Genomic DNA, 16,463 nt, shown 5'->3' on the forward strand with positions numbered 1-16,463 from the left:
CTTTCAGTTTATAGTCCGATAGTCATAACAGGTAAATAATTCAGGCTACTAATGAAGACATAAACCTCTTGTTTTGTCACAACCTATACACATGATTAAGATCATTACTGCAAGACTGTTAAAATAAGAATTTTAAACCTACAGACAGATTGTTAAAGACAGATGGACTGACACATAAAGATACTGACTGCTGTATGTTGTGAGGCAAAATCTGAGTTTGAACCCTCCGTCAGTTTGACTGCAGTTGATGACCTCGGGTTGGCTGCAGCCCAGCTCCACATGACCCCGCCCCCGGCCACGCCCTCCGCCGACATTACAACCAAAACACTGGAGACAGCCTCCTAACACACACACACACACACACACAAATCATTATCCATTCCTCATTTTCTCATTGACAGAATTTCTGCTGTTAGAATCTATATAATTTAAAAATAAATTAATATAAACGCATAATAAAATACATAAAAATGATGTAAAAGCCGTGGTAAAGGTTTGGGGGCGCACAGGTCTTTAAAGGTTAACGGTCGATGCCAGAAGCTGTATCTGCTCATGTTAACCCTGCATAAAATTAACATTTAGACTGAGAACAGCTGCAGGACACAAAGTAAAAATAAACACTGTGAAATAACAGAGTTGCATACACACTGCAGAAGACAGGCTGGATTCATATAAGTACAATCCACACTTTGACTTATTATTAATAAACAGATGTAGTGTACTGTTGTCCTGTTTTAACATGACAATAATTAGATAAATGTTAAAACGGTCAATAATGCACACATTATTTGTGTAGACAGAACCATTAAGCAATTTCTGACATTTTAAAAGACAGCAGGCAAATATGAACATAAGTATACTATATATCTATAGATGTATCGATATATAGTATATCGTATAGCTCAAAGGTGTGTAATAACTGTGGCTGTCTTACCTTGCGGACAGATGAGAGACAAAGCAGTGAGACAGCAGACGAGCAGCTGAGAGAGCAACATAATGAGACTTGAACTGAACTCTAACTGCTCGCTCTTATCCTCAATCTTACCACAGTGCCTGATTGGTGGAGACACTGTGCAGGGTTTGTTGCTCTTTAAACACATATCTCAAGACTACACATCGCAAACTGGGCAGTATAGGATTATGTGACAACTTTAAACATTTTAATGTACAACATATTGCAATACCTTAAAAACTTTTCAATTACTGTAACATGTTGGGTTTTTTTACATTGGACCAACTGGTCTTTTGTTTTTTTGCCTAATACTTTTGTAATCTCCAAATAGTGAAGTGGTTGGCGGCTTGTAGTCGATGCTAGGCACTCTAGGTCGTTCCCTGCACCATTGGTTGTGGCACAAACACATAATAGTTTGTGCATGTTTATCAGAGTTACCGAGTGCTGAGATGTCACAAGGAGTGTGTAATTTGCCCTCCTGGAACACTCCAGATAAATGATTGGCTAATGCTCCTCTGCTGGCATTCACTAATTTCATCCCAGGTGGCGTTCTTGTTGAATTGAATTCTTGTTGATGAATAGACACCAACTACTTGTGCCATTGTCACGCAATGCTGAATTAATTACATGGGTAACTAAGTCATTAATGTCATTTCAACATCACTAACTAATATTATTGTAATGCCAGTTGTAATATTTTTTGTAATCAGAGGTGTTGCTTGCAAAAAACAAGGCAGGCTTGGGGAACCATGCCAAACCTGTGGTAGAAATTTTGAACTACATTTGTAACCATCCCTCAGGGACCCCTTCTGACAGCACTCACTCATAGAATGGTAAATGACTGAATGTTGCTAATTTAACCCTAAACATGGGGGAAACACTTGAATGACACAATTTCTGCTTGCATTACATTATGGTGTTTGAGTCTGTTATTGTATATTTTAATATGTAGAAGGTTACTTTATATTCATTACATTTACATTATGAAACAATAGTAATGTGAACTTTGGAAATGAACAAATGTTCAGATTTATTATAACATATTGGCGATTGAATGATGCTCATTTATGCAGCACTGTTTATGCAGAAACTTACACTGTTTCTCTGTCCGTCTCTGGAATTGCAGTGACTCTCAGCTACAAGACTTTGACAGGGTTAAAGGTGGGCCTATGGTAGACATAAGTAAGTTCTACTGTCTCGCCTTCATACAGGTCACAGAAGGACACATTTTTGTTTTCCACTGTCACTTTAGTCCTTTTGCTCTCTGGCATGCAATTTGAAACGCGTCGAAACAGAGCCCTCATTCGTTACAAGTGTGTCTGGCTTTTACATATCTTGCAGCTGGATTGTTTAAACACAAGTGCACAAATCCACAGTATGTAGAGCTAAAGGTATATTGGCACATTTGTAGTTGGAGAGGATGATTTCAAGGGTTACAATGCGTTTCTGAATGATGCAACTAAATTGACAAGAGTACATAAAGTAAACCTCTCCTTTCGTACACACACACACACACACACACACACACACACACACACACACACACACACACACACACACAGACACTTATGCAGCAGTGGTAGTCTATTTCTTTCACCACTTGATGTCACTGTTGTTATTTTACACTAAATTAAACTTTAAGTTTTCATTATAATACAGATGAATAATAATGTCAACAATACTTTATTTTAGAGCACTTTTCGAGAGACAGGAGCACAAAGTGTTATACAAAAGAATTTAAAAGAGAAAATCAGGAGACACAGAAACAGCCAAGTTCCGACAAAGAGATAGTTAAAACAAAAAAAGGAGATATGAAATATTAATTTGATCTGTATGCTAAAAAGGCAAGTCTGTTTACAGTCCGTAGATGCTAGATCTTGTTCAGGGCCAATAAGAAGCATTTCTGTTTTGAATTTAGTCATTAAAAGTTTTGTGTCATCCAGTTTTTTATCAGCGAAACAGCTTTGAAGTGTAGCCAGTATATTGTGTTAGGAGGGTTTGATGGATAGATGTAATTGGGTGTCATCAGCATAACCACAAAATGAAATGTTATGGTGGCAGATGATATGTCCTAATGGGAGCATGTACAGGGAAACCAGAATTGGACCAATAATTGATCCTTCTGCTATAGGCCTACCTCATGATGTATAGGACGAAAACCCCTGAAAAAAAATCCCATGGGGTCTGTTCAATCATCATTCCATCTAATAAATGTTCTAATAAATCTGACGCCAGAAATGTGAACATGTCCACAAGGTTTAACCACAGACTGTAAAATGAACTTAAATGACATGAGAGGCCTTTGGGGGCGCAGCTGAGTAACATTAACCAGGAACAAACAACTGAGACACACTGAGGAAGAAAGTCAGCTGTTTCTGTCTGTGTTGTTGTCTCTCATGTGTCAAGTTTGTTTCATCATTTAGCCCAGTTAGAGCGGATCAGTATCCATGGCAGCTCGCAGGTTGGTGGAGGTGTATTTGGACCTCATGTCGCAGCCCTGCAGGGCCGTGCACATCTTGCTCACCTGCAACAAGATCCCGCACACAGTCCGCAGCGTGGCTTTGAGAAAAGGTGAGCTTAACTGACAACACGGCAACCGAGTCATTGGATAACTAGTTAACTATTCATTTGTTAAGACAAATAAACCGATATGAAAGGTGGCCAGTGAGTCTCGTAAGATTACAAAGACTTTCTGCTCTTTCTGCTCAAACCACCTGTGCCTGAAGAACTTTGACCTAGATCACAGGTCAATAAATCTTTATTTAAAATGGCGTTTGCGGTTTAAAAAAGAAGAAGATTTAAACCAGGTACAAGTTAAATTTCTATATGATTATTTCGGATTACAAAAGTCGGAGTCAATAATATGCCTATAATAACAAATTGGATTCTTCAAACAAATGTGTGAGGTGGCTATAGGACATTATTGATCGCCTGGTCTGTATGATGACCAGACATCATACAGCTATTACTAATTCTGGATGAGTGTTATTGACGTTGCATTATATGTAGGAGAACAGAGGACTCCAGACTTTACAAAGTTGAACCCTATGCAGAAAGTTCCTGTCATGGAAGACAACGGCTTCGTCCTTACTGAGAGGTACACGCACGCGCACGCGCACACTGATTTTAGTGGGTATTTTACAAATACTGAATAACAACACCTTGAACGTGTGTGTGTGTGTGTGTGTGTGTGTGTGTGTGTGTGTGTGTGTGTGTGTGTGTGTGTGTGTGTGTGTGTGTGTGTGTGTGTGTGTGTGTGTGTGTGTGTGTGTGTGTGTGTGTGTGTGTGTGTGTGTGCTGAAGTGACGCTATAATGAAGTACCTGGTCACAAAGTATGACATTCCGGAGCACTGGTATCCCCGCCAACCAGAGAGACGAGCCAGAGTGGACGAATACACAGCCTGGCATCACACTAACACGCGACCCCACGCTGCCAAAGTCTTTATATTAGAGGTAAATATACAATAATATTTTGGTGATCACATTACCATTAAAAAGATTTTAGGCATTAACCAAAGACCATACTCAATTAATTATGAATTTAACCGCTTAACTGAAGGGATGAAGGAGAGTGTAGCATAAATAAATACAATTTATATGCTCTTCTCCAATTGGAGTCACAGTTTTTTTGCATTTGATGTTGTAACTTAGACATTTGTATTTTAAAGGCAGGCTTGGGAGGTATATTTGTATAGCAAATTTCAAAAAGAAAGGCATTCACACGAGAATTTATAAGCATCATGACAAAGGGGAAATAAATGCATTGTAAGACAAGGTTTAACTGCTTTAAAGAAGCCAATAAAAACTCAAGAGGAGATCAAATAAAAAATATAAGAAGAGTTATTAAACATAAGGGTAAAAGTCACAGTACAGTAGGCCTACCATGTAATTAAAAGTAAGTATGATAATCTACAAAAACCATTTAATAGATGAGAATCTTCTGTTCTCATATAAAGGAACAGTCTGGCTGTATTGGTTGATCTATGATTGTAGTTTTTTGTATGGAATAATAATATGCGATTTGTCAGAAAAACTTGATGAGGCCCTCACACTGGTTCTCATAAAGATACAACTATAACAGCACACAAACATGCACACACAATATATTAACAATCTAAATGTATTGGCCAGTGTGAGTGAGAAACTCTCCGTACATTTGTCCCAGGTGCTCCTCCCAGCTCAGACAAGCTCTCATGTTGACGAGGTGCGTTTGAATCGTGCTCTCTCTCAGCTCCAAGACACTTTGGACAAACTGGAGTCCATGTTTCTCCGCCGTCAGCCTTTTCTCTGCGGTGATGACATCACTGTGGCTGACCTCCTTGCCGTCTGTGAGATCATGCAGGTCAGAGTCTGATTGGTCAAGCTATAGATTGAAGTTGTTTAGCAGTTGGTCGTGGTATGGTTCAGAGCATGATCAGTGTGTCCCTCTGCAGCCTATAGCAGGAGGAAGAGATATCCTGCAGCAGCATCCTCAGCTGCAACACTGGAGAAACAGAGTTCAGTCCGCCGTTGGAGATTCCTTCGACAAAGCACACAGTGTACTGTATGCTGTCAGAGACCGCCGCAAAGCCAAGCTGTGAAATCATCAGAGGGGGATGAATCACAGAAGTGACAGTGTGATTAGCTTGGAAACAAAAAGAGAAGGATGAAGGTAATGACGATTACAGGTGATGTTCAGGTGTTTGTTTCCTCCTGAAGACTCACTTTGTTTTGATTCAACCTTTAATAAGTAATCTGAGAATAGACCAGAGGTTTTTTCCACTGCATAATCATATTATCAGATACCTGTTTTTAATCACTAAAAAAACATGTCAGACTCAGTTAATAAAAAGCCTTCCATGATTCAGTAGCTACAGATTTAACATATCACTGAAGCTAAATATTTAAATGTTGATGCAATAACAGAAGAACCAGTTCCCTTCAAAGTGATTTGAATTTTAAATTGTGGTAAGGCAGCTTTTTTTTTCTTGCAGCAGCTTGCTGACAAATAACTAACACGAAAGGATGCCTTAACAAAGTAAAAGTAAAATCAAATACAAGATAAAAAATAAGCAGAAATACAATTGAACAGAATAAACAAATAACACAGCAGTAAGAGAAGCATAGACATTCAAATTTAATTTGTCTTTGGAGGCAGAGAACAGAGCTAAACCCGGACGAGCTGAGGAGTCTGTGGCCTGTTGCACAGCTCTGTTTAGGTTTTGTATTAAGACTGGTTTCAAAGTCCACATTAAACCCTAGGTTGAAACTAGTTAGTTTGTAACTTAAGTTGTGTCATTGTGTGGTTGCACCACAGGGACATGAAGTTAATCTTAACTTGTAGAGCGTAATGTCCGAAACAAACCAAAATATTGTTGAAGAAATGACAAATAATTTTTTGTCCATGTCACCAATCAGTGAAAAACGGTTCTCTCAATGAAGTGCATGTTAAAGTGTTATCTTTTGTGCCTAAGTGTCTCTGCACAGACACATGTCAAGACACTGTAAACTATGACAGTGTATGTAAAATTAAATATGTTTGGATGAAAACCAATCTCGAAACCCTTCAGCATGAAAAAAATAAAATGATTATTTAGATTTACTTCAGGTTAATGGGGATTGAGTTTGCCAACTTGTCATGTTGCATATGTTTATAGAAGTAAACATGCAAGCTTTGTCAGGTCTCAGGAGAAGAAGAAAAACACTTTTTAAATAGCGAGTTTTAGGAATGGACGTCGATTAATTTTATATGCCTTTCAGGTAGTCAGTGAAACTAAACGCTAATTAGTTCAAGCAACACAGAGTCAAGCTGATTTCAGACTCAAATTGAAATGTTTGATCTATTATGGATTGTCAGCTGCACTTTTATCCAGATACGTTTAGAGATTGATAAATTATCATTAGATTACAAGCGATGGGAGTTGGTTTGTTTTCAGGGCAGATAACATCCTGCCTTATTTTTGCTGCCTCACACGGACTGTTCCTCCTGCATACACCAAAGCCTGCTGATTTGTCAATACAGCTCAGACTGCAGTATAAATGCACTGCAAACGTAACCCACATCACTTCTATCATGGCAATCCAGACCATGTCTAAATACAGTATAATCTTTAATTAGAGATTAGGTGTTAAAGATAGTGGTCTACCATATATTAAATGTTAGTAGGGCTTTAACTCCTAGTTCAAAGATGTCATCAATCAAGGCTATTTTCAATTGTGAGCATAGTCTCTCTCTGGACTGGGGAAGTTTCTTCTGGTCTTAGTGAGGCAGCTGGTTCCATGACTTTACTCATCTGGTTTTAGGCTAAGCTTTTAAGCCAATGTATTGTGAATTAAATGTTGTTAGCAGGTCTTAGATCTGCAGTTCATCATGATTTCAAATAATTTTTGTAACGACGGGAAATAAAGTTTATAACATTTCATGGAAGTTTTCCTCATCTGTTGGATTTGTTTACCGGCACCATCGCGCCTGTGCAACACCGTACATCCTGACAGTATGAAGTTTTATCTGCAGGCCATACAGTTAAGATATTGTCATGAGACCTTAAAGACGATCTTGCATGTGTGTCACATGTTTGTTAGAGCTCACATACTGTAACCCCCATATACATTAAGAGACACTGCCTGTCAGCAGTCAACACAGGCAACTGCTTTGGGCCCCATGCCAGAAGGGCCTCCTGCAGGCCGTGTGTGCATGTGTAGCCCCCCGTGTGGTGTCTACACTTGATCTACACACTGTGCCTTTCATGCCCCACTTTTCTATAATTTAATGTGTTCCTCACACTGGTACTTCTATATTTCACAGCTCCAGATGCAATGATATAATATTTCAATAGCATAAGGATTGGATTTAAGGAGAATATGACATTTTTGTGGCGTTCGAAAATATCCACACAACCACCATGGTACACTGATAGAAGAAGGTGGGTTAACTTTGGGGGAATCTATGGATTGGATTTGTTCGAGCAAGAAAGTGATTAGTCTGGATCCTTTAAGTTTTATTTATACATTTATTTAAAATGTCGTGGATATGTTTGAAACAGAGCTCATGATATTTAGTGAAATCAACTCAACTTGTTTGTTTTTTTTGTCAACGGGCAACGCCACAAACCCTTTCCACCTTTGGAAACAATATCACCCGTTAAAACACACCGACGGGAAAAAAATGACCAAAGGTTCCAAACAAGTGTTATTGTGGACCCTCAGAAAGCACCGGGCCAACAAGGTTTACTGCACAGCAAAAAAAACTGTCCTATCAACATTTTTCAGCACCATGTTTATGATGGTGAAATGTTGCTCTGTTCAAGTACACCTTATCGTGTTCAGACAATTAAGTATGGTTCAGCTGCAATTAACCATCTGGTTTCTTCAACTTTCACTGAGAAGCAGAAAAATCTGCCTTTAAGAAAGAATAAAGACTTATCTTGATAATTATCAATAACTGATCATTTACTACCATAAATGAAAACTTAGAAAAATATATAAAACAGTTAAAGGCAGAAGAGTAAAAAATACAAAAACCTTAATAGAAACTTTGTACTTTATTTACATTGTCAGTAGTGAACAGCGCAGTAGCATAAGGCTGCCATGCCTGAAAAATAAAAAAACTATTACTCTCATGTTACAGTCTGAACATGATTTTAACCATTTTTAAGCTATAACAATAAATGTATATTTTTTACGTTGCCACTAATTACTTATATCAGGTTGTATCAATGAACTTTTTACTCAGTCAATTCACTAATTTAATAGTGATTGCTTTTCTTGTTATAAATGAAAAGTTTCACCATATGATGTATAATGTGACTGTGATTGGCTGCCTGAGTGGTACGAGTTGTGACAGAAACAACAAGTCTCATTAGTTCAAGTCAAGTCAAGAAAGGTTGAAGTTATTTTGAAATACTTCAAACAACCATTTTAATGTCATGTAGATGAGGTATTTATAGATAGCCCACATCACGTGATTTTTCAATTATCAAAATAGCTCAGAGTGAGATATCTTGCTTCCCTGTTGTCTCTGTTACGAGTTACACATGGACATGAATGATTAGCAGGGTCATATGTGGATGTAAATGTAAAAGAGACACCAATGACTCTTGTTACAAAGGAAAACATTTATGTGAAAAAGCTAACGGTTATTACAAAGGATAAAAGGTACATTGTTTTTACAAGAAAAATCTCAAGTTTGGTTGTTCCACTATGAGACTCCACTGGCAGCAAAACTCTTCTGTGAAACAGCTGGGATTAGAACAGAACCGAGTCTGACTGGTTCATTACAGTGGTGCAGGGGGTGGGATTCTGCCTCTTTTGGCTGGGTGTTCATCATTCTCGTCATCTCCTTCATCCCTTCCCCGTTTCTTCCCTGAATGTTCTGACTCCGCTGATTCGGGGTCCTGATGAGGAGGAGGAGTCAGGGTTACTTATTTAAAGGCTGTTGAGTAAGTACACATTTGTAATCTGGTAAAAAATAAAGGAACAACTGAATTGGTGTGCACGTGGTTACCATAGCAGCGGCAACATCAGCATCATCAGCTGCATCACCTGCAGCAGCGTTGTAGTCATCAGCTGCAGCAGCTGTATCCGCTTCATCACGAGGGTACATGAGTTTATGAGCCAACCGGCACATCCTGGTATCCTAACCACAATCAGAGAAAAAAAAAAGCCAGTCTAAGCAGCAGAGACATGCTAAGCCTGAGTCTCCCATCATGCACCTGGGCCTTTCTCCCAATGACTTCCACTTTGTAGCATCAATCTAATCTTGTATCCTTGTTTATTGTTGTGTTGTGTATGAGGTTTACTGTAGTTACCTGTAGCCAGGGGTGTTTCAGAGCCTCCTCAATCGTCATCCTCTTCCCAGGATCAACCACAAGAAGCTTCCTTACTACGTCCTTCGCTGTAAGCACACACGCACACACTGAGTGCCAATAGTATAGTAGTAATAGTAGCATACTTAAGTACAGAAGCAGTACCTTGATCCGATACATGTCTCCACTTTGCCTGCACCATTGTGAATTCTCCTCCAATTATTTGTTCTGTTATTGTTTTTTTGCTGAAGCTCTCGTGAAATGGAGGATAGCCCCCCAGACTAGAGACAGGGAGACAGGTTAAGAAAGAAATATAGGTATAAAGTATAAGAGCCAGACAGAAGGGAAAGGTAGAGAGAGAAAGACATACACAAGTAAAGACAGGTTTGGTTATAGAAAAGTAAAAAAAAAAAAAGACAGGTGAGGTGGAGAGAAAGACAGAGATCAAAAGGTCAGAAGACAGTAAGATACTAAAAATACAGTCTCAATAAGAGAGGGAGAGGGACAGGTCTGTAGGACGAGCAAGCCTACCAGACAAAGAGCAGGACTCCGAGGCTCCATGCATCCACTGCAAGGCTGTAACCTGTGGTGGAGGCGTGAGTGAAGACTTCAGGAGCAAGGTAGTTAGGAGTCCCACACAGAGTCCTCATCAACATCGCCTCCTCCAAGATCCTAGACTGGTTAAAGTCTGTCACCTGATGTACAAATAACACACACGTGCAAAAAAGACACAGTTAATGTAGCTATGAGACGGTAAAGATGAGGATGAGGATGAAGGTGTTTGTACCTTGATGAGACAGACGTCATTCTGTGAAGACAGCAGGATGTTTTCTGGTTTAAGATCTCGGTGGATGATCCCGTTACTGTGGAGATACTACAGAAACAGAAAGACACACACACGCACACACACCACGTTTAAAAAAAGAACAATATGATTCATTTTCTGTATTCATGTTATTTTTTAGAGTATGCAATCATACATAGCAGTATTCACACCCCAATTTTTAAACAATGATTCAACAACAAACGAAGGTAGACAACGAAACATACGAAGAAGGAGAATAACATTCAGTAGCAAGCCGCCTTCTTCTTTCAATCAGTTGTGTGGGGATAGTCTGGGTTCGCAGTGTAGTCGAACTTGTTGAACATTTTAATTAAAATAAGATGGAACTCTTTACAGGGAAAGCAGACGTTTTTTTTTAAGCTATGCCTGTCTACGCTGTAGTAGACGACCCTGGTCTGAAGTGTATACTCAAAGAGTTCATACACATGTACCAGCCTGTGTGCATATAAATCTGCCTATGGTCCCTTACTGTCACACACCAGCGGGGATAGCTATATGACTGCAAACTTCATAAATAACATGAATTTCATTGATCTTGTTTTGATTGTATAGACCCCAGGAAGAAAAGTAGTTGATGTGGTAATAACAATATAATGAGGATTCAATGTAAATGCTTTAAAATCACAAAGATGATACATCGCTCCCAAAGGCAGACATTTTATTTTGTGAGGACAAACAAAGAGGTGAGGTTGTTACTTCAAGACATGCTAAAATGTGGACTTGGAGTGAGCAGCAAAAACAGAATTGGGGAGTCCACCATAGTTGTTTTAGTGCCCCTCCTCCCTCATGACTATTGACTGGAGCCTTACAGCACCTGTGCATAAGGTCCCTCCCTGCTTTTAGAGGAGCTGGGCTTTTCCAGTTTAAACAGCGTCTGATAAAAAGCTCCGTTTTCAACCGTTCTTACTCTGGAACACGTTTTAAAAACACCGTTTCCATTGTAACCGTTTCTGTTTCTGCTTCTCACCTGAACAGCCTTAAGCATCTGGTAGAAGTAAAGTTTAGCGACATGTTCTTTAAGCTGCTGTTGTGCCTTGACTCTGTTGAACAACTCTCCACCCTCCATCCTGACAGACAAGAGAAGCAGACAGGGGGAGGGAGGTCATGTCAGAGAGAGACAAACATTTAAGACAACTCTCCTATCCTTACTATTGACCTTTGGACCACTTATGTTTGTTGTTCTACTGTCTCTTAGCATCCAGCAGCTAAAGATAATGTTTTAAAACCAAGTCCAAAGCCTAACACAGCACGCAAGTGTTGGATATCACGTCGCATCCCGCACAACCGCTGGCCAAACAACATCCACTAAACAAACAATATGACATTTAGTGCTTTTGTATTAAAGGTGTAAAAATGGAGGAGTGGTGCTTTGCATTGATGATCACCGTTATCAATCACAATCTATTCAAATAGTTACCTAAAATTGATGTGATCAAATGAAGCTGGACGTTACAAATGAAAACAATAGACAAAGGAGGATTAGTTAAAAAAAAAGTGTGATGGCTAAAATAGCTGACGTTACTCACAGCTCCAAAACGATGTAGTAGCTGTCGTCTGTCTGATAAAAGTCTTCTGTCTTTATTAGGCAAGGCTGCATGAGAGGAGAGGAGACAAAACTGTAAGAGGAGACAAGGAGAGTCAAGGGTAGGAAGAAAGGAGGGTGAAGAAGGAGAGGGCCAAGAAGAAAGAATTACAATGAAAGAAGGCAAAAAGCAGCAGAGGAGAAAAGAAGGGAGGTGAACAGTAACAAATAAACAGTAAAGAGGAGAAGACTTGAAAACAACAAGAAACAAGAGAGGAAGAGGCAACACCAAGGGAGAAGACGAGTCGATATTTGAGACAAGTAGAGGAAACCAGGAAAACAAAATCAGAAATGCTGAGACAATGGGAGGAGTAGAGGAAACAAGGAAAGATGATGAGGAGAACCAAGGTCAGAAAACAAGAAAAGGTTAGGAGAAAGATGGGAAGATGAAGGCATGAGTTGGTGGATGAAGAGGAGAAGGAGGAAGTAAGAAGGAATGAAGAGAGATAATAAAGCCCCGATTCCACCGAGCGGTCCGGCTCGGTACGGTGCGCATTTTACTGCGTTTCCATAGACTAATCCCGGGAAAGATTCCCAAATAACCGATCCGTACCGTCCCACTTTTTGGGACCCTTCTGTTGGGGTGCCAAGAATGTGGAGCCCACCCGAAATGGTGGAGCTAAACACTGCAGTCCGTTGATTGATTGAAAGAATCGTCACTTCCTGTGTTACGTCGGCAAACAAAACCTCCGCCGTCTTTAAACCATCCACAGCTGATTGTTTACGTCTGTATTTCTCCTCGCAGCAAACAGCCTTCTCTGAAACAAAGCTTGATTGAGTTCTTGTAATAAAGAGTCACATGCCAATGACAAAGTGGATAAACTTCTGGATGTCTTTCAGCGTTGGTTTTGTTTGTGTAACGTTTTTCTCCTTTGTTGAATTCATTAGTTAGCTGTTAGCGGTTAGCTGCTATCATATGACGCTATTTACATAGCAGCTATCAGCATCTGGCTTACACGCCGCCTACCAAATAAGGCACGGGTGGCTGTGGAAACGCAAACGGGATTGGGCTTAATCGAACCAAACTGTACTGATCCGAACCGGACTGCTGTGTGGAAACGAGGCTTTAGACTAAAGGAAAAAAGGAGCGGAAACAGGGAATGGAATCGGAAAGGAAAAGGATAAATGGGAAACAATGGGGAGAAAGCAGACAAAGGAGAGGAACTTTATATAACTATATAGAACTTTATATATATATATATATATATATATATACACACACACACACATGAAAGAGAAGAGAAGGATGAAGGAGATCAAAGAAGGAAAGGAGGAAGGAGATGAAATCAGTAAATTTCTCTTCTTTGGTTTCACACTCACATGGTCAATTCTCTGCAGAATCTCTATTTCTGTTTCTGCGTTTCTCACCGCTGTCTGTCATGGGAAGAAACGATAACATGATCACCATTGTACTCTGTCACTGGCACTAGAAAAGACAGGTATTTTGTGGCAATGTGACCATAGCCCAAATCTAAAACATCCATTAAATTAACAACAATGCTGAGTGCCATGTTTGTAGTTTTTCTCAGTCGTACCTTTAAACTGCTACATCCGTCAAGGAATCAAAAAAAGAAGTGAGGGAAGGTAGAGGGGATGAAAGATGGAGGACAGTTCTCATCCAATCAGAGAGCAGTTCAGATGACTCACCCCTTCAGACTGAAAGTTCTTTTTGTTAATAATTTTCACGGCAAATTTTTTGCAGGTGGATCTCTCGAAGGCCAGTTTGACTTCACCACACACTCCTCTGAAACACACATACATTCTCGCATATGAAACAGTGGTGCAGTGCAAAGGAAGTGACATCACAAAAGCACGTCCAGAGTCAGACTCACGTGCCAATCCGCCGTGTCAGCACATATTTCTCCTGAAGCTCTTTGGGTAAAGTGGACTGATCATCTGACATCAGATCAATGTAGACAAAGACTGAAGGCAGAAAGACAGACAGTATGAAGTGACACTTGGTTATTAAAGTGCACCAGCTATGCGCAAGTTTAAATGCAACCTAGTTTAAATGTCTAAATCTAACTTATGACAGAGTTTGAGCACTGTTGACGTGTTACACCAGCTGAGATAGTTTCAATGTTTTAAATCTTACACCCAGCTGCTATAGACCAATTTGGAGTCAATGTCACATTTACATCACATCACTCGCTGGTGGCACAAAATACAGCAAAAGTCGTTAGCGAGACACACAGCGATGCAGATGACATCTTGGGTTTAAAGGATGGACTGGATGAAACGTGAAAATGGGCTTTAAGGCGTCCTCTGTAAAATCTGGTGGTCAAGGTGCATCGTTTTAAAAGGTGGTGATAACTTGGAGGATGAGGAGGAACAGAGGGTTTTAGAGGCATCTGTAATGTGTTCTCTGTGATAGTTTATGTCCCTCAGAAATGTATGATATGTACTCCTGCTATCCTTTTTCATTAGAGTACCTCTAAATGACCTTGTGATTAAGTTGAAGATTGTAATGAACACTGAATTAAACAATGCTCTTCACTGACTGGCAGTAGGAAGTTACAAACCTCACCTTTTTGTGGTGCAACCAAACACTGACAAAACTTACTGTAGAACGTATCTAGTTTCAGCGTAAGGTTTAATGTGGACTTCACACCATTACTAACACAGGTGTGTACTTAAGTTTTTCAGTCTCTCTAACCTTTGTTTCGTATTTCAGACAGAGCGAGCACTGCGTTGTTAACAAGAGGTAACTTCTTGTTTTTGCCGATCAGGATCCCGTCAATAAATGTCCCATTGTTGCTGAAATCTTCAACAAACACCTCGCTGCCCTCCTGAGATACACAAAAAGACATTTTTTTTTCAGTCAGAATAAGAATACAACAGTAATCAGGTAGTGACTCAGGTAATTAGGTTACTTAACCAACATCAAGTTATCTCACTCTGTAGATCCTGAAGTGTTTTTTGCTGTAGATTCGGAATTTTTTGGATCCTCTATCATCCGGGTCATCCAGAACATAGTTACACTTAGAGTCCCGTCCAAATAGGTACTGATCCTCCACACAGTCTGTACACAAACAAACAATAAATAATTGTTAATTACCGGTATTTATTATTAGTTTATTAGTTAATCAAATAAACTTGGCTTCAGGTACAAAAGTGATAAAAGGACCACACAAATGTATTGTTTGTGAATTTGTTTCAGGACTGGTAAAAGCATTTCTCATCTTGTAAGATTGTTTTCTAAAAATGACAGAAAAACAACTTACACTGAAAATATCAATGATGGTCATTTGAAAACCAGTAGAAGACTAAATATCACTTCATCCTCTTAGCAAGTCAAGATGAAAATAGTGGACTCACCATGGCTTCTGAAAGCTCGGGCCATGGGCAGCAGACGACCCCAGGGTTGTACTTCAGGCTCCTCCGGGACCGATGCAAGGTTGACAGGGATGGTGTCCACGCTGCTCAGCGTCCCTGAACCACTGGATGACTGGCTTGCCGAGGTAGGCCCACTGGAGGAACTGGAACCAGTCTGGGACTGAGATTTAGACTGGGCTTGGGATGGAGACAGGGTGGACTGGGTTGCCTGGGCCTGGGACGGGGACATAGATGCAGACTGGGGCCGCTCCCCCTCCTGAGAAATCTCTTTGGACATCCTGCAGCTCTTTGGTTAGAAACATTAAATCATACTGGTTATACTGGGTTTCTGAATACCACGGATTTGTTCTCATCCAACCTTAAATTAGATTTATTAACCACCAGAGACAACAGAAGAGCGGTTCACCAAACTACACCTGCAATTTAAATTCACTAATCTACTCATAATGCACACACGGAAACATCAGGAAAACTCATTTCCTCATTATTTCGGGACATATTAAACTTATAATTATGAGCAACATATCAAGCGGGATCTCATTGAATCATGACCTGTCCATTCGTGTCCGGCTGACGAGGAAAGGTTAAGTTAAAGGATTTGTAAATGCAGTTCGCTGGGGAAAAATGATGTTTACGCTGAAAACTGAAGACCGAATCAAAGACAAGTCAGAACCTGTTCGATCTTTTGGTTCAATAAGACTGACCCGTTTTATATCACAATAACAACTCTGTTTGAAACACGTGGCCCAGACACAAACACACTTACCGGAAAATACTCTCTCCGGTTACTCTTCCTGCTTACTGTAAGTAAACAAACCGTGCTGGTTCAAACAAACGGGACACGTGTGGTTATTTATATATATATACATATTATTTTTACCGGGATCGCGGAGGAAACGTTTGTCAAATTTCTCCTCTACCGTCACATGAATGATCCAGCCAATGAAAAAGTGACTATATCGGTC

At 39.9% G+C, this 16,463-nt stretch overlaps 2 protein-coding genes across 2 annotated transcripts; one reads left to right on the forward strand and one right to left on the reverse strand.

Annotated features, from left to right (window-relative positions):
• The first annotated feature begins 3,276 nt into the window (after positions 1 to 3,276).
• gstt2 (glutathione S-transferase theta 2) lies at positions 3,277 to 7,359 on the forward strand. Its single transcript, XM_079362077.1, has 5 exons — positions 3,277 to 3,523; positions 3,962 to 4,049; positions 4,256 to 4,406; positions 5,119 to 5,295; positions 5,387 to 7,359. The coding sequence occupies exons 1-5, from the start codon at positions 3,400 to 3,402 to the stop codon at positions 5,531 to 5,533; spliced, it is 687 nt and encodes a 228-aa protein (XP_079218203.1). The 5' UTR covers positions 3,277 to 3,399; the 3' UTR covers positions 5,534 to 7,359.
• A 1,095-nt stretch (positions 7,360 to 8,454) lies between these two features.
• On the reverse strand, positions 8,455 to 16,433 carry chek2 (checkpoint kinase 2). The gene is made up of 15 exons (XM_079348367.1): positions 16,265 to 16,433; positions 15,481 to 15,784; positions 15,060 to 15,184; positions 14,819 to 14,951; positions 13,995 to 14,085; positions 13,810 to 13,906; positions 13,483 to 13,536; positions 12,107 to 12,171; positions 11,548 to 11,647; positions 10,524 to 10,610; positions 10,268 to 10,431; positions 9,902 to 10,017; positions 9,740 to 9,825; positions 9,436 to 9,567; positions 8,455 to 9,325 (listed from the first exon to the last, which is right to left on the reverse strand). Exons 2-15 carry the CDS (start codon positions 15,773 to 15,775, stop codon positions 9,206 to 9,208), a joined length of 1,665 nt encoding a protein of 554 aa, XP_079204493.1. The 5' UTR covers positions 15,776 to 15,784; positions 16,265 to 16,433; the 3' UTR covers positions 8,455 to 9,205.
• Positions 16,434 to 16,463: the final 30 nt, after the last annotated feature.

The sequence above is a fragment of the Symphodus melops genome (assembly GCF_947650265.1).
Source record: "Symphodus melops genome assembly, chromosome: 1".
Taxonomy (NCBI): domain Eukaryota; kingdom Metazoa; phylum Chordata; class Actinopteri; order Labriformes; family Labridae; genus Symphodus; species Symphodus melops.

What these genes read in the sequence shown, in the direction of transcription:
- gstt2 (XM_079362077.1), top strand. Translation starts at nt 3,400, where the DNA reads ATGGCAGCTCGCAGGTTGGTGGAGGTGTATTTGGACCTCATGTCGCAG. An exon ending in GGCTTCGTCCTTACTGAGAG is followed by an intron (nt 4,050 to 4,255) that starts GTACACGCACGC and finishes TGTGTGCTGAAG; the next exon opens with TGACGCTATAATGAAGTACC. An exon ending in CCAAAGTCTTTATATTAGAG is followed by an intron (nt 4,407 to 5,118) that starts GTAAATATACAA and finishes CATTTGTCCCAG; the next exon opens with GTGCTCCTCCCAGCTCAGAC.
- chek2 (XM_079348367.1), bottom strand. Translation starts at nt 15,775, where the DNA reads ATGTCCAAAGAGATTTCTCAGGAGGGGGAGCGGCCCCAGTCTGCATCT. An exon ending in CTGACACGGCGGATTGGCAC is followed by an intron (nt 13,907 to 13,994) that starts GTGAGTCTGACT and finishes TGTGTGTTTCAG; the next exon opens with AGGAGTGTGTGGTGAAGTCA. An exon ending in CTGATGTTGCCGCTGCTATG is followed by an intron (nt 9,326 to 9,435) that starts GTAACCACGTGC and finishes CCTCCTCATCAG; the next exon opens with GACCCCGAATCAGCGGAGTC.